The 18,049-nt window shown below is 44.1% G+C and overlaps 1 protein-coding gene across 1 annotated transcript in view; it reads left to right on the forward strand.

Moving 5' to 3' along the window:
* The window catches only part of MEGF11 (multiple EGF like domains 11), a 478,493-nt gene that overhangs the window by 432,760 nt on the left and 27,684 nt on the right, over window positions 1-18,049 (forward strand). The window contains exons 14-17 of the mRNA XM_070953314.1: window positions 8,790-8,918; window positions 9,793-9,921; window positions 12,524-12,652; window positions 14,709-14,939. Coding sequence (XP_070809415.1) covers window positions 8,790-8,918; window positions 9,793-9,921; window positions 12,524-12,652; window positions 14,709-14,939 — 618 coding nt within the window. The remainder of the gene's footprint in view (window positions 1-8,789; window positions 8,919-9,792; window positions 9,922-12,523; window positions 12,653-14,708; window positions 14,940-18,049) is intronic.

Genomic DNA, 18,049 nt, shown 5'->3' on the forward strand with positions numbered 1-18,049 from the left:
GGTTCACTTTCTGGAATGTTAGTTCTCTGATTCTTAATTCACGCGTTCTCTGGACCGGCTTAAACTGATTGTGAGTTAACCCAGTGGTGGGATTCAAATAATTTAACAACAGGTTCTCTGCCCTAATGACCCGCTGGGTGGGCGTGGCCATGGTGGGTGTGGCCAGGGGGTGTGACAGGCAGCACTTGGCCTCCTGCACCCCTCTGGAAGCAAAAACAGTCCGTGGGGGGGAATGTGCTCCCCCCCCACCTCCGTCACTCCGTTTTGGGCCTAGTAGGCCTCCCTGCACTTGCCTGAGAGCCAAAATGGAGTGCATGGGGACTCCTGGAAGGAGCAGCGAGGGGAGGGGCCAGACAGCAATTTAACTACCGGTTTGGCTGAACCGGCTGAATCCCACTACTGAGTTAACCCATCTTCAACATCTGCATACTATATGGCTGCATAATTTTTTTCAGATGAGCAGGATTCAGACCAAAACAACCATTAACCATATTTGCTGCAATCCAAGCTTAGTATGTTAGAATCATAGTCCGGGAAGGGACCTTAGAGGTCTTCTAGTCCAACCCCCTGCCCAAGGCAAAAGATCAAGAAAACTCATCAAGGAGAGAAGCAATTTAGAACTAAGGAGAAATTTCCTGACAGTGAGAACAATTAATCAGTGGAACCACTTGCCTCCAGAAGTTGTGAATGCTCCAACATTGGAAATTTTTAAGAAGATGTTGGATAACCATTTGTCTGAAGTGGTGTAGGGATTCCTGCCTGGGCAGGGGGTTGGACTAGAAGACCTCCAAGGTCCCTTCCAACTCTGTTATTCTATTTCTATTTCTATCTTATACAATGTCAATGTTCAATGAATGCATCTGGTAGCAACCATGGAGAAGATAAATAAATTCTTGAAGTGTCTTGAAACTGTTGAGGGATAACAATATATTTGTAAGTAATCCTCAACTTACAACGGCTCGTTTAGTGACCATTCAAAGTTACAGCAGCACTGGGAAAAAGCGACGTCTGTTTTTCACACTTACGACCGTTTGCAGCAACCCTACGGTCACGTGATCAAAATTCAAACGCTCGGCAACTGGTTCATACTTATGACGGTTGCAGGGTCATGTGATCCCCAATTGGGACTTTCTGATCAGCAAAGTCAACGGGGAAGCCAGATTCACTTAACAACGGGGTTACTAACGTGACAACTGCAGTGATTCAACTTAACAACTGTGGCAAGAAAGGGGGGGGCAAAACTCACTTAACAACAGAAATGTTGGGCTCAATTGTGGTCGTAAGTCGAGGACTACCTGTATTCACAACACTGCAGATTAGGTTAAGGCAAATCTCTAAATGGACAGAGGATGAATAAGCATCCTCTATTTCTGATCCCGAGATGATGTTTATTGATGCCATCTGGTTCCCGTCCGAATCTTCCCTATGAAAATTGCCCTTCGTTCATGTATCTTATTGGAAATGCATGATTGGTTATTTCATGTCAATGCTTGTTTAATCAAAAGCTTCCTGTCGGGACACGCAGCCCAATTTATTGGTTCTTGAGGAACATCATTGCTAGAATTACTTGTGAATAGTCTATTAATTGCCCCCAAAGAGTTTCTCCTAATTACTGCTTAATGGCAATTTGTAGGGGAGGGGAGACATTTAATTACAAAATCCTTCCTATACCCCCCTCTATAGGATATTATTTCACTTCATAAATATGGAAGCCATAAAAATGGAGGGGAGGACAGGAAGACCCTTTAATACGATTTTCCCACCATGCCAGGAACAGAAATAAGGGACAATTAAGAGGACCATCGGAAAAAAATAATAATTATCTAGTTGTTCATTGTTAATTTCCCAGCTGTGCTCAACAGGAAGCAACAGAAGGGCACGACCGGAAGGCAGGAAGCCTTTAATTAAGGTTGGAAGGGAGCTTAGTTGGAGAATTATTTCTGAATAAACATCATAGGAAACTCTCCAAACTCTCCTGCATGAAGAGCAGGGCAGGGACAGGACTTCGGATTTAATTTCCACTGTGAGCTGATGCGGGGAACAGTGCCTTGGCCACATTTTTTGGAGAGAAAACCAATGTTTCAAATGCACATTCGCACTCCACTCTACACAATAAGATTATTTGTATTGTCTCCATTAGAGAGTGGTGTGGTGGCCTCATAATCAGAAAGCAGTGGTGGGTTTCAAAATTTTTTACTACCGGTTCTGTGGGTGTGGCTTGGTGGGCGTGGCTTGGTGGGCGTGGCATGGGAAGGATACTGTAAAATCTCCATTCCCTCCCTACTCCAGGGGAAGGATACTGCAAAGTCCCTATTTCCTCCCCCATCAGCTGGGACTCGGGAGGCAGAGAATAGATGGGGCTGGGCCAGTCAGAATTTTTACTACCGGTTCTCTGAACTACTCAAAATTCCTGCTTCCCCTTCTCCAGAACTGCTCAGAACCTGCTGAAACCCACCTCTGTCAGGAGGCTGTGAGTTCGATCCTAGGTAGAGGCAGATATCTCTCTCTCTGGGCACGTTGAGAATATATCTCAAGAGCCTTGGTGGTGCAGCGGACTAAGTGCTGTTATGTAGCACTTAGCTGCCAGATGCCTGCAATTAGTGCGAGTTCAAATCTCACCAGGCTCAAGGTTGACTCAGCCTTCCATCCTTCTGGGGTAGGTGAATTGAGGATCCGGATTGTGGGGGCAATAAACTGACTTTGTAGAAACACCGCTTATGGGGGGCCAAAAGCCCTAATAAGCAGGTATATACGAAAGAATGAAGGCTATTGCTATAAGTGCATTGTAAGCTGCCCTGAGTCTCCAGAGGAGGGCGGCATATAAATTGAACTAATAAAATAAAAATAAATAAATAAATATCTGCTGAATATAACTCTGCATTGGTGACAGGAAAGGCATCCGGCCAGTAAACAGTCAGCTCCGTTGAGTTGCCCAGACTTTACCCCGCAAGGGATTATGGGATTGCTAAAAGGAAATGATATTGTCTCCATTACAGCAGCGGTTCCCAATCTTTCTGGAATGGTGGGGGAGGGGGAAAGGGGATGGTTCTGTGTGAGTGGCATTTGCACGTGCTTGCGCATGCAACTCCATTTGTGGGAGCAGTGGGTGCGCCAACATCAGCTACTCGCCCAAATGGAGCTTCGTGTGCTACCATGAGCACTCATTGCTCGCACAAGTGGAGTTGCACACACATTCGCCCCACTGCTTGCACAACTCAGTTCCAAATAGGCCAGAGCCTGATAGTGAGCTGTGGCCCAGGGTTGGGGACCCCGTCTTTATTTATTTATTTATTTATTTTTTATTATTATTATTATTTTAAACATAAACATAAAATACATCTTTTCAAAATGAATAATTGATCTGGTCATAAATTGATACAAATCACTAACAAATCTTAATTTTCAATTAACACAACTTAATATTTTACGCAATTATTTCCCTAAATTCTGTCTATTTAACAATGCCATTATCCCAAAAACCTGTTACTTAAATCTTTAAATCCTAACCAAATATCATTTCATTTTTCTTTTTCTTTTTGCTTAGTTGAATGTATTTTAAAAATATAAATCATTACAATTATTTTCAGCATTTAAACAATATTTTAACTGTTGCTCCCAATATAATCATCCATTGCTGTTTATCCCAACATAATCATCCTAATTATAATTATTAATCTCAACATAATCATCTTATTTTTATCGCTAATCCTAGCACAATCATCTTTATTTTAACTGTTTATCCCAACACATCATCTTCATCATCATCTTTTACTGTTAATCCCAGCATAATCATCTTTATTTTTACTGTAGGGACCCCTGTCTTTAGAGGACTATTGCTAAAATTGCAAAGGTCCTTTTTTCGTCTGATACCTCTGCAACTAAATTTACACAAAGACCCCAATAAATAATAAAGAGGGATCTTGGAGTCTTAGTGGATCACTTGAATATGAGCCAGCAGTGTGCAACAGCAGCAGCCAAAAAAGCCAATACAATCCTGGCTTGTATAAACAAGAAGCATAGAATCAAGATCACATGAAGTATTAGTACCGCTTTATAAAGCCCTCATAAGGCAACACCTGGAATACTGCATCCAGTTTTGGTCACCACATTACAAAAAAAGATGTTGAAACTTTGGAAAAAGTGCAGATAAGAGCAACTAAGATGATTAAAGGCCTGGAGACTAAAACATTCGAAGAACGGCTGCAGGATTTGGGTTTGGCCAGTCTAGAGAAAAGAAGAACTGGGAGGGGGACATGATAGCAGTATTCCAGTATTTGAGGGGCTGCCACAAAGAGCCGAGGTGGCGCAGTGGTTAGAGTGCAGTAGTGCAGCTACTTCAGCTGAACTGCTAGTTCAGCAGATCAGCGGATCAAATCTCACCGGCTCAAGGTTGACTCAGCCTTCCATCCTTCCGAGGTGGGTAAAATGAGGACCCAGATTGTTGGGGACAATATGCTATTTAGTATACTGTCTTTGGTGTAAGCCGCCCAGAGTCCTCGGAGAGTGGGCGGCATAGAAATATGACTAATAATAATAATAACAACAACAACAACAACAACAACTTATTCTCCAAAGCACCTGAGGGCAGGACAAGAAACAATGGTTCGAAACTAGTCAAAGAGAGAAGCAACCTGGAATTAAGGAGAAACTTCCTAACAATGAAGACAATTGACCAGTGGAACAGAAGTTGCCTCCAGAAATCGTGGGCACTTCACTGGAGGTTTTTAAGAAGAAATTAAACAGTCACTTATCTGAAATGGTATAGATTCTCCTGCTTGATCCTGGGGCTGGACTAAAAAACCTTCAAGGTCCCTTCCAGTTCTATTCCATTCCATTCCATCTATTCTATTCTATTCTATTCTATTCTATTCTATTCTATTCTATTCTATTCTATTCTATTCCATTCCATTCCATTCCATTCCATTCCATTCCATTCCATTCCATCTTTTCTATTCTATTCTATTCTATATGAAAAGGGTGCCTTTCAACCAAGGAACTATACCTATTTTACCAAATTTTAAAGTTGGTCAAGAGTTCTACTTGAAACTTTCACCCATAAGAGGTTTTCCACTTAATACGCTGCCTTAATCCATCCAAAAGACCAGGATTTTTTTTTTAATTGTTTTAAAGGAAAGGCGATTCTTTTCAAACCTTTCCTGAATAAAATAATTAAGCTACTGCCATTCTGTACGGTGCAGTCCATGTTTTTTTTTTTAATTTGATTTATATGCCGCCCTTCTCCAGAGACTCAGGGCGGCTTACAATGCGTTAAGCAATAGCCTTCATACTTTTGTATATTTTTACAAAGTCAGCTTATTGCCCCCACAATCTGGGTCCTCAATTTACCTACCTTAGAAAGGATGGAAGGCTGAGTCAACCTTGAGCCTGGTGAGATTCGATCTTACTAATCGCAGACAGCTGGAGTTAAATTACAATGCATTAGTCTGCTGAGCTATCCAGGCTCAGATAGCTATAGTTGCTATAGATAGAAGGGAAATTCTTTTACAGTTCCCTTTACGTGTAATGTACTTGTTAGCGTCTGAGAAACGCAGGTAGTCATTTTTTCTAAATTGCCCAGACAGAAGATTGACATCTGCGGATCCTAAAAGGGGCATTTTCAAAACAAGACCTTCACCAGAGAAGAGACATTGCAGGGAACACCAGCATGTCCCCAGAATTGTTTTTTTTTTTCCCTCCCATATTCACTCTGCAGCAGAGGATATTAAACAGCATTTGTTGCAAAATACATAAAACCTCCAGTGATACAGTAGGGATTGGATAAAAACAGACAGCTGCAATTTTGCTTTTATTGTAGGTCTTCCATGAGTTCAATACGGCTGTCAATCAAAATAAAAATTAGGCAGGCTATCAATTTCGTGGGTGGTTACTTTCCGAAAAGGCTTGAGAAATTCCTCTGCATTCCTGCTAAATTGGGCCAGTGGCAAATATATATATATATATATACATATATATATAAAACGGGGGTGAAATCCAGCAGGTTCTGACAGATTCTGGAGAACCGGTAGCGGAAATTTTGAGCAGTTTGGAGAATCAGCAAATACCACCAAGAATGGGGTGGGAATGGAGATTTTGCAATATCCTTCCCCCAGGAGTGGGGAGGGAATGAGGATTTTGCAGTATCCTTCCCTTGGAGTGGGGTGGGAATGGAGATTTTGCAGTATCCTTCCCTTGGAGTGAGATGGGAATGGAGATTTTGCAGTATCCTTCCCCTGCCATGCCCACCAAGCCACACCCACAGAACCGGTAATAAAAAAATTCGGATTTCACCACTGATATAAAGGGATTGTGAAACACCAGAATGTTTGGGTCGCTTGAAGCCAGGATGATTGGTTAAACAAGCCATCATATGTGTTTATTTGTGTACTTTGTCCATCTTCTCAATCTTAGCAGGATCTAGGCAGCTTCACGTAATGTGGGAACCTGCTTAATACTTGGTGTAGTTCAGGACAGCATTTTCATGCCCTAAAAATGCTGCATCAATTTCAGAATAGCCAATAAGCTTCATTTTCATTCCATTCTTAAGCCTGCCAGCTTTGAAATCTTATTTCTCCCATTTCTGCATCAATTTTTACACATAATTGTGCGCGTTCTTTCCTTGCAATTTATTTTGTTAACACAATGTGGCCTAATACCACACAGGTTCATGGCTTTTCTCCAGTGGTGAAATGCTACCGGTTCTCACCGGTTCGGGCAAACCGGTAGTGATAAAATCTACAGGTTCATTCGAAACGGTATTTCTGACGATCAGCTGTGCCATGTGATTTATATTCGCTAGAACACAGGAAATCCTGCTTTCTAACGAATCTAAATCGCGCAGGACAGCTGTCCCCCCCCCCTCACTGTTCTACTAACCATATTTTTCGGAGTATAAGACGCACCTTTTTCCCCCAAAAAAGAGAATGAAAATCTGGGTGCTCTTATACTCCTAATGTAGCCCCACCCCGCTTCTCAAACAGAGGCTGAAAAAAGCATCAGAAAAGAAGCTTCAGAAAAGAAGCCCCCAAACAGAACTTCAGAGGCTTTTTTTCTGAAGCTCTGTTTTGGAGGCTTTCAGAGGCAGGAAAAAAGTTTTTTCTGAAACAGAGTTTCAGCAAAGCAAAAAAAAAAGCAAGGCACAGAGCTCACAACCAAGGAACCTTTTGCTAAAATTCACCTCTGGGAACAGCTGATTGGGGGTATTCTGGGAGGCTGATCCACCTGCCAATCAGCTTTTTTCTTATTTTCCTCCCCAAAAACTAAGGTGCTTCTTATATGCTAAAAAATACGGTACCTTGTTAAGCCTCCTTTTTCCGCGTGAAGCCTCCTTTTTCCGCGTGAAGCACGTGTTTGGCATGCACTGCACGTGTGCACCCAGTGTGCTTTTGGCGCGCGCCACGCATTAGCTGGCAGCAAACCGGTGGCAATCCACGGAGGATTTCACCACTGCTTTTCCCCTAATATAACAAGTTTTCACAGATTATTCAGAAATCCTTTTGCAGGTCTTCCTGTTCTCCCGTTTATATTTTTGGGTAGGTTTTGTGGTTTGGAGAACTGTCAGGTATGAAGCAGGGCTGATCTTTCAATACGCGGCTGTTTGGCTTCTGGTATTGCTCTGAAAAGGAATGAAATGGGTGAATGTTAAATGCAAGATTCCTTTTGTATCTTGGCCCTGCCATCCTAAGGGGAGAGATTTCAGTGCATCAGTGGTGGGTTCCTCCTGGTTCGGACCGGTTCTATCTAGCCAGTAGCAGTGACGATATGATGTCACTGAACCGGTTCTGCCCCCCTGCATTATTTTTACCTTTTATTTGGCCCCACCCCCACTCTATTGCTGCCTCCTGAGTCCCAGCTGATTGGCTAGAAGGAAAAAAACAGTTTAAACTCTTGCCACGGGGCTTCAAAGGGCCGCCCTACAGCTGATCAGTGGTAAAAGGCAGTTTGGTGGTAGACCAGTGCCTCCAAAAACAAATGAGTAGACCGGTACAGTTCTGCAAGCAGTTAAAAGCCTGGTAGACCAGTACCTCTGCTAAAGAGCCTTGATAGTACAGTGGTCTACGCACCCTGTTATTAACACAGCTGCCTGCAATTTCTGCTGGTTCGAATCTCTCCAAGGCTCAAGGTTGACTCAGCCTTCCATCCTTTCTAAGGTAGGTGAAATGAGGACCCAGTTTGTGGGGGCAATAAGCTGACTTTGTATAAAATATACAAAAGAATGAAGGCTATTGCTTAACACATTGTAAGCCGCCCTGAGTCTCCGGAGAAGGGCGGCATATAAATCAAATTAAAAAAAAAAATCCTAAAGAATTGTCACATGCCCACAAAATAAGCCACGCCCACAGAACCAGTAGTAAAAAAATTTAGAACCCACCCCTGCAGTGCATGTACAGAGTGTATTTATCTCTGCGGAAGAAGCTGCTGAACTACAGCTGTTTGATGAAAATAGTTAAAATAGTTAAAAGTGTCCAGTTCTGGTCATCACAACACAAAAAAAAAAAAGATGGCAAGACATTCAGCCTAGAATTAAGGAGAAATTTCCTGACAGTGAGAACCTCTAATCAATGCAACAGCTTAATTCCAGAAGTTGTGGATGCTCCATCACTGGAGGTTTTCAAGAAGAGACTGGACAGTTATTTGTCTGAAAAGTTATAGGGTCTCCTGCTTGAGCAGGGGTTGGTCTAGAAGACCTCCAAGGTCCCTTCCAACCTTATTATTCTACTTTCTAAATACTTTTCGGTTTCAAGGATGGAAATACATATTCTCTTGTTTTCTCTCTTTCTCTCTGTCACCAGCTTGTCCAGTGGGCTTTTGGGGAAGCGACTGTTTTCATTCATGCAGTTGTCACAATGGTGGGACGTGCAGCCCCCACAACGGAGAATGCCGATGTACCCCTGGCTGGACGGGTCCCTACTGTTCGCAGAGTAAGACTTTGAGAGGTTCCTGCTGGGAAGATTTCTGCAAGAAGTGTGCACTGCCCCCTAGTGTCTTCTCTGAGCATTTTTGGAGTTGCTACAAGTCGAACTGCAGCCAAAACAAGCCACTTTCTCCAAACCAGAGCAAATAAAACCCAGAAAACATAAATCAATCCTAACAAGTGAACAACAAAAAAAAGAGAGAGAGAGTGGCGCATAGCATTTTCATTTCCCCAGTACAGATTCTTGGTGTTCTTTGAAGCCAATCCTGAGAAACTCCTCAAAGTTGCGATTAAGAAACGGCAGGGCTGTTGGGTTTAAGAGAAATCTCAAAATCCTATTTGGGCTTGTTAACAGTCCAAACCAAGGTTTCCCAACCTTGGACATGTAGACTTCAACTCCCAGAATTTAAGACATGTGGACTTCAACTCCCAGAATTCCCCAGGCAGCTTTGCTGGGAGTTGAAGTCCACATATCTTAAAGGATGCTGGCTAAGGAATTCTGGGAGTTGAAGTCCGTCCATCTTAAAAGATGCTGGCTGGGGAATTCTGGGAGTTGAAGTACACATACCTTAAAGGATGCTGGCTGGGGAATTCTGGGAATTGAAGTCCACATACCTTAAAGGATGCTGGCTGGGGAATTCTGGGAATTGAAGTCCACATACCTTAAAGTTGCCAAGGTTGAGAAACACTGGCCCAAACCATTTTCCCAACCTTGCGGAGATGTTGGGTTACAAATCCCATCATCCTCTGCTATACCTTAAGAGTTGAATCTGGTTACTGGTCTAAGCTCCCCCAGCAAAGGCCATGGTTAAGGGGAACCTGGAGACTAATTTCAATTGCTTGACTTCTTGCTGTGTCCTTTCTGGATCCCAACCCACCAGGATGTCCAGCTGCCTTTTATGGAAAGAACTGTGCCAACGTCTGCCAGTGCCAGAATGGGGCCGACTGCGACCACATCACCGGGCAGTGCACCTGCAGAACTGGCTTCACCGGAAAACAGTGCGAGCAAAGTAAGTTTGGGGGGATGGACAGCCTCTGATCTAGTAGACCTGACTTGCTAGGGGATTTTAGGGTGCATTCAGTAACCCCAAAGAAAAAAACAGACAGTTCTGTGCTGTGGAAGACAGAGCATCTGTGTGGCTGAATTCATACAACCATCTCATCATCCTCAGAAATGGGCATTTTGTATTCTGGGCTGCAGTCATTCCCTCCCTCCCTCCCTCCCTCCTTCCTTCCTTCCTTCCTTCTTTGCTTCCTTCCTTCTTTGCTTCCTCCCTCCCTCCCTTTTCCTTCCTCCCTCCCTCCTTCTCTCCCTCCTCCCTCCCTCCCTTCTATCCATCCATCCATCCTTCTTTCCTCCCTCTCTCTCCCTTCCTTCCTTCCTCCCTCCCTATCTTGATGTATCTGCAAAGCCTTGGGTCGAAGAGGAATGCGGAGAGCTTGGCTGGTGTCCCCAAAATTTTCCCACTCGCGTAGCAGAGTCACCAGCTGGTTTACAGCCGGCCCCTTCATTTCTTATTGAATATCGCCCAAAGAAATACAATAAGCTGTCGCCAGATTTATTGTCACCATCACGGTAATTGTATGAATAAATTTTGTCACTGGCCATTCAATCATGTTCCCTCTGATAGAATTATGGGGAACCAAATGTTGGCAGTCTGGAGAGAGAACAAGGGGGAAACGGAAACATAAAAATTTTGATGGCCTCAGGGCCAGCTTTGGTTCGGAGGGTCCCTGGAGAAGACACTCCTTTAGCAGGGACCGTGCCTGGCTTGTCTTGCTCAAGGCTGCAGGACCTCAAACCCTGAAGAAATACATTTCTCCTAGAGACTTGAGAGCGACCTTCAGAATTTTCCAAAAATTCTTTCAAATTTTTCATGCTTAGCGTTACAGAAGGGAAAACATTGACTCTATTAAGAGCGACACTTTAAACTGCATTTAAGTTGCTTGTGGAAATTAAATTACAGTCCGTCAAATGCAATTGTGCAGGTTGCAGTTGGGGGATTTTCCTGTGTGCCCTGAAGGGATACTTCCTAGGGGCACAATGGGAAATCCATTGAGAAACCGGATCTGGCAGCCTGATGCTGTTAAGGGTAGCCAGTGTTGAAGGGGAAGGCAAAAGATGGTTTAAGAAAGTGGTGGCCTCTTTTATTGAGAAGGTACACCATCATCTCAGTGGACTCCAGTAAACCCAGACATGTCTCTATGCTCAAAAACTCTCTTACACATTTTTCCTTGTTAATTCTCATTGAATTTGATGAACAAGCATTTGCTTTTGAAAAGGTTTTGGAGGAGAAAATGTGGAACATCATCATTTTTTAACGATCCCCATAATCCCTTGTGGACCGGAGTCTGAATGGAGCTAGCAGAGCGTTGAATAGCCGGATGCCCTTCCTGTCACCAATGAGGAGTTTTGTTCAGCAGATATATTCCCAATGTGCCCAGAGAGAGAAATATCTGCCTCTACCTAGGATAGAACTCACAGCCTCCTGACTGTGAGGTGAGAGCTCCACCTCTAGGCCATCACACCACTCCCTTGTTCTTCGCCTTTATTTAGTGGTCAGGGAGAGGAGGACAGCCCTCTGCAGCCTCTCTGGGTCTCACAAAATCTCAGGGGGATATTGAGGCTTCAGCGTTATGGAAAACGTATCAGAAAGAACGTCACCAACTGTAGCCCCCCTAATGAGAACAGTCACTCAAAACCAAAAATGGAAATACGGCTGGCTGGGAATTCTGGGAAATGAAATCCACCCATCTTAAAAGTGGCCAAGATTGGAAAAATATTGTCCCTACAGGAGGGAAGGCTGTGTGGTTTACCTGAGTTTTTTTCCTAACTAGCATCTTCCATTGCAAAAAGAATAACTAGATTGGCAAAATGCTGGGCTGTTTTTCCCAGACTTTTTTTTTATTTTTATTTTATTTAGTTTGTCAAACGTGTACAAGATAACAGGTATAAGTATAAACATGGACATGAGTACATGAAATGAATACAGATAAATGGGGACAGTAGGACAGGGACGGTAGGCACGCTGGTGCGCTTATGCACGCCCCCTTTACGGACCTCTTAGGAATGGGGTGAGGTCCACGGTAGACAGTTTGAGGTTGAAGCTGTGAGGGTTTGAGGAAGTAACAACGGAGTCAGGTAGAGCATTCCAGGCATTGACCACTCTGTTGCTGAAGTCGTACTTTCTGCAATCAAATTTGGAGCGGTTTACCTTGAGTTTGTATCTATTGTTTGCCCGTGTATTGTTGTGGTTGAAGCTGAAGAAGTTGTTGATAGGTAGGACGTTGTAGCAGACAATTTTGTGTACGATGCTTAAGCCATACCACAGGCGCCATAGTTCCAGGTTGTCCAAGCCAAAAATTTCGAGCCTGGTGGCATCAGGGATTCTGTTGTGAGTAGAAGAGTGGAGGACTCTTCTCGTGAAATATGTCTGGACCTGCTCGATTGTAATAATGTCCAATATGCAGTGTGGATTCCAGGCAGACGAGCTGTATTCGAGAATTGGTCTGGCAAAGGTTTTTTATGCCCTAGTTAGCAGTACAGTGCTACTGGAGAAGAAGCTTCGCAAAATTAGGTTAACAACTCTTTTTTTCACTTTGCATTTTCAGAGTGTCCGCAAGGAACGTTTGGTTACGGCTGCCAGCAACTCTGCGAATGCATGAATAACGCCACCTGTGACTATGTTACAGGGACCTGTTACTGCAGCCCCGGGTTCAAAGGGATCAGGTGCGATCAAGGTGAGGCAACTCCTTCTCTCTCTCTTCCCCTGCTTTTTTCCTTTTCAACGGAGCCTTCAACTCGGGCCATTCTTCCAGAACAGTTCAAAAACACACACACACCCAAAAAATGTTTTATACCCTGGAAGAAATTCACACAGGAGGGGGAAAAAGGCAGGGTTGGTAGACTATCTGGCTTTGGCTCGACTTTTTTTCCATGAGGACTAGAAACTGGAAACTGAAGGAAAGCTGAAATGCTGAGGTTTAACAGATGTGGCACAATATGGAGGTAGAGACCCAGTCATGCATCAAGGGAAGGCATTTACTTCCTTAGAATAAAACTGTCCGAATTCAGAGGCCATTGTATATCATTGTGCAGGCCAGAAGTGGGATTCACTTACCTTCCCTACCGGTTCACAAATGTGAGCTCTGGGCATGCGCACCACCTTCTGTGCATGTGCAGTGCTCATACATTACATCCAGCCAGATGGGCGGAGCCTCCCACGGTCATCATTACCGATTCACCCGAACCGGACAGAACTGGCTGAATCCCACCACTGGTGCAGGCCCAGGTGTGCACATTCGTGACCTCTCCCATGGGAGCTGCATTGGCTGCCAATTTACTTCCGGGTGCAATTCAAGGTGCTTTCAAGCTCTCCATGGTTTAAAGACCAGGTTATCTGAGGGACCATCTCTTCCCACTCACCTCTACTCAACCCAACAGAGTGGGGAGGCAAGGAATTTTGTAAGTCCCCACTCCTGGGCAGCTACATCTAGCAAGACCCAGAAGGGCCTTCTCGGTGGTGGCTCCCTCCCTCCCTTCCTTTGTAACATCATCCCCCCACCCCACACTTTGAAACGCTTTCACAAGGCCCTGAAAGGCTCTGGTTTTAGCAACAGGCCTGGGGAACCCAACGTGGGATAAAGCCCATTAAATGGCTTGCTTGATTGCGTGTTGTCACCAGATTGTGTGTTGTCACCCCCCACATGGGGGAGGGGGTATTGTTTTTTATTCTTTTTATATTGGGTTTTTGACTTTTTGTAAGCCGCCTAGAGCAGAGGTCACCAACCTTGGCAACTTTAAGCCTGGGGGACTTCAACTCCCAGAATTCTTACACTCCTGTAAGAATTCTGGGAGTTGAAGTCCCCCAGGCTTAAAGTTGCCAAGGTTGGAGACCCCTGGCCTAGAGTCAGTGTGAGTGAGTGGGCGGCCATATAAATCTTCTAAATAAATAAAATAAAATAAATTGTCCTGTTTGGGACATTCCTTCCCTCCCAAATATCTCCCAGAAGGATGTCTAAAGGCGGCTCAAAATAAGTCAACATGGGTGCCACGACTAGGCGCCATGGCTAGGCGCAGTGCAAGGAGAAAAAGTTGGAGCTTTGCTGCCACTTTTGTGGGCTCTCGTCTTGACTTTCTGACTGCCCCTTTGCAGATCCTCCTGTCCCTTGCATTTCATTAAGGCAGATTTGCCTAGAACCACTGGGAGAAGTCATCTGCGTAGGACTGGTTTCCCCCCCCCCTCCTCAATAAGGCACAGTGGCTACAATGCAGTATTGCAGGCTAATTCTGCCCACTGTCAGCAGTTCAATCATGACCGGCTCAAGTTTGACTCAGCCTCCCATCTTTCTGAGGTCTGTAAAATGAGGATCCAGATCGTTGGGGGCAACAGGCTGACTCTAAATCTCTTAGCGAGAGCTGCGAAGCACTGTGAAGCGGTATATAAGTCTAAATTGCTATTGAAGTGAATCAAAAGTTGGCACGTGGGGCAGAGATTCACCTTGTAAAATCATGAAATGGGAGGAAAGCCATTTCTTTGGGCTAGCTGAGGTTTCCTTCCAACTGGCATGGGGGCCCAAAGAGTAGCTCTTGCAGATATTGCCAGACCACATCTCCCAGCATCCCTTGCTCTTGGCCCCGCGGGCTGGCGCTGCTGGGAGTTGTAGTCCGCCGACCCGTTTCAGACAAGCTGATGGAAAAGCTTTAAGAACTGTAATCCCCGTAATAGCTGGCCCTTTCTTGCAACCTGGCCTCCGCCACTTAATTTAATGGTGCATTGTGAATTATTTTTAACAGCGGCTCTCATGATGGAAGAATTAAATCCCTATACTAAAATTAGCCCAGCTCTTGGATCTGAGAGGCATTCAGTGGGAGCAATCTCTGGAATTATTATCCTCCTGCTAATTATTATGGTTTTGCTGGCACTGTTTGTGTGGTATCGACGTAAGCAGAAGAAAGGGCACGACATGCCAAGCGTCTCGTACACTCCGGCCATGAGGATGACCAACACCGATTACTCACTCTCCGGTAAGGAGTTTGGGGGTGAGGGCCGCTTCGGCTAAAAGGGAGGGGAAGTTTTATCTGTCGGATACGGGGGCTGCTTTTCCCTGTGGCTAGCTAAATTCTTTTTTTATTTTATTTTATTCAGAAAAATAAAGTACAATGGGGGGGAATTTACAAAGACAAAACAAAACTAGTCAAAAAAGGTGTGAGTTAAAAAGACAAAAATAAAAACACATATTATCCCCCCCCCCCAGTTGGACATTAGCAAATATATTGCAACAATAATAGCTTCAACCCTTACGAAACAGGACCAAGGTTTATAAATTTTTTGCATGTATTTAAAATCCAGTTTGACCTGTCATACATTATACATACATACAGTATATACCCATACATATACATGTATGTATGTATTTGAAGAAAAAATAGTTAACAGGTTAATCAACAGCAAAGTTGGATAAAAAAGTTGTATGCTGCAAACAATAAAGATGTATAAATGTGACTATTTAAACATAATTGTACCCAGAACACACAGTTTGATGAAAATTGAATATTATATAAATAAAACAAATAAAACTTGGGGAGGGGGAATCAACAGCAAACTTCAAAGCCCTCTGCTAACAATCTGTTATTGTAATTAACTCGTATAAAGTCTACAATAGTATCTTAGCTACCACAGATCATTCTGACAGCACTGGCTAATTTCATAGAATCCTGGTGGCACCATGGTTAGAATGCAGGATTGCAGGCTAACTCACTGCCCACTGCCAGGAGTTTGATCCTGACCGGCTCAAGGTTGACTCAGCCTTCCATCCTTCCGAGGTGGGTAAAATGAGGATCCAGATTGTTGGGGGCAAGAGGCTGACTCTGTAAACTGCTTTACAGGGTGAAGTGGTATATAAATCTTTTTTTTAAAAAAAAAAATTTTAATTTTTCTAATTTGAACATTTCATCTTCCATTAAACTGTGTTGTCTGGGTACAAATATCTCTGTGCAATCAGGATTTACGGTGTTCATGACATTGATATTAATTCTCTAATCTTACAATAATAGTAAGCATAATAAATCTATTCATTTCTCCCTCTTAACGTATCTTCTAATAAGAATATAATAGTAACATTAAACACAATAGTCTTAACAATCATATTTGTAAGAATCATCATATTGTTTACATCTCTGTCTTAACATATTTTCTATATTTCACTGATCTCCATTTATTTCTAACTTCCGTTTTTGTTCTCCATCCATCCATAAAATAGGTCCCAGTGGTATATAAATCTGAAGTGCTGTTGCTATTACTATTCATTCCCCCCAATCTTTGTTTGGAAATGGGGATGAACTGGGAAAGCAGGGAGAAGGCAGAGGAGCAAAATGAATAACCGTCAACATGTTTCTAGTGGTTTGCAGTGACAGTTTTCCAAGGTTTGGTCTTGTCTAAGCAAGTGGCTTGGAGTTCTCCATGGCAGATCAATGCTCCTTTTTCAAATTCAGGTTTTCTAGAACAGGGGTCTCCAACCTTGGCAACTTTAAGCCTGGAGGACTTCAACTCCCAGAATTCCCCAGCCAGCAAAATTGGGAATTCTGGGAGTTGAAGTCCACTAGGCTTAAAGTTGCCAAGGTTGGAGACCACTGCTCTAGAAGGGATTCCCATCATCCCTAACTTAACATTGGTGGTTTAGAGGTGATCTTGAAGCAATTTTCAGTTCCTTGAGTGGAGGTTGTCCTCTTGAAACGGGGGCACTACCTCACCTCCAGCATCTCTGCCCTGGTTACTTCCAGTTTGGTTGTCTCCAAACTTAAAACTTGTGGACTTCAACTCCCAGAATGCTAGCTGGGGAATTCTGGGAGTTGAAGTCCACAGGTCTTAAAAGTTGCCACTTCTGATCTAATGGGAGCTAAGTTGGAGAAAACAACATATGCACTTTTATAGGTTTCCAACCTTGGCAACTTTAAGATTTGTGGACTTCAACTTATTTTCCAAAGCACCAGAAGGCAAGACAAGAAGCTATGGATGGAAACTAAGTAAGGAGAGAAGCAACCTGGAATTAAGGAGAAACTTCCTAACAGTGAGGACAATTAACCAGTGGAACAGCTGGCCTCCAGAAGTTGTGGGTGCTCCATTATGCTCCATTTTGGATGTGGGCACACATGTGTGTGACCTCCCCCTCGCTCCCCCCGCTTTTGGCACGCGATAGCAAAAAGGTTAACCATCACTGGGTTAGAACATTCTCTGACATTCTTAAATGCGTAATGCGTAAAGGCTTAGCGAAGAAATAGCACTGTGCCTTATACCAGTTCTCCCTGCCCATCCCTCCGGTTAAAATTCTTCACATAAAGCAGAGTAACTCCTTAGTACAAGTCAGGCCCCACTTACCTTTTGCAACGTTGACCTTGGCCCAGATTAACGTGACGGATTTGTGCATCCTGCAGTCTGAAAAGGTTACTCACTCCTGAATAGGAAAATCATAGGCTTCAGGACAAAATATAGCCTTCACATCCTGGGCAATCTTTTTTTGCCCTGTTCATTGCAGTTTTCACCTTCATACCCTATGCATACCCTGCAAGAATATAGGATAACAAGAGTTGGAAGGGACCTAGGAGGTCTTCTAGTCCAACCCCCTACCCAAGCAACAGACCCTATACCCATGATGGCGAACCTATGGCACAGGTGCCACAGGTGGCACGCGGAGCCATATTGGTGGGCACACAAGTGTTGCCCTAGCTCAGCTCCAGATCGCATGCGCGTACCGGCCAACTGATTTTCAGGCCTTCCAGTCTCACCGGAAGTCGGGAAACTGGCCATTTCTGGCCTCTGGAAGGCTTCCGGGGGGATGGGGAAGGCTGTTTTTGCCCTCCCCAGGCTCCTTGAAAGCCTCTGGAGCCTGGGGAGGGGGGAAAACTGGCCTACTGGGCCCACCGTGCCATCACGTGCCAAAAGCAGGGGAAAGTGTGGGGAGGTCATGTGCGCATGGGCGGGAGGGCAGGGCACATTGAATTATGGATGTGGGCACACACACACCCCACGACCCCCACGCTTTTGGCACGCGACGGCAAAAAGGTTAGCCATCACTGCCCTATACCACTCTGGACAAATGGCTGTCCAGTCCCTTCTTAAAAGCCTCCAGTGATGGAGC

This window comes from Pituophis catenifer, unplaced genomic scaffold (assembly GCF_029215685.1).
Source record: "Pituophis catenifer annectens isolate HBS135680 unplaced genomic scaffold, rPitCat1.0.hap2 SCAF_14, whole genome shotgun sequence".
Taxonomy (NCBI): domain Eukaryota; kingdom Metazoa; phylum Chordata; class Lepidosauria; order Squamata; family Colubridae; genus Pituophis; species Pituophis catenifer.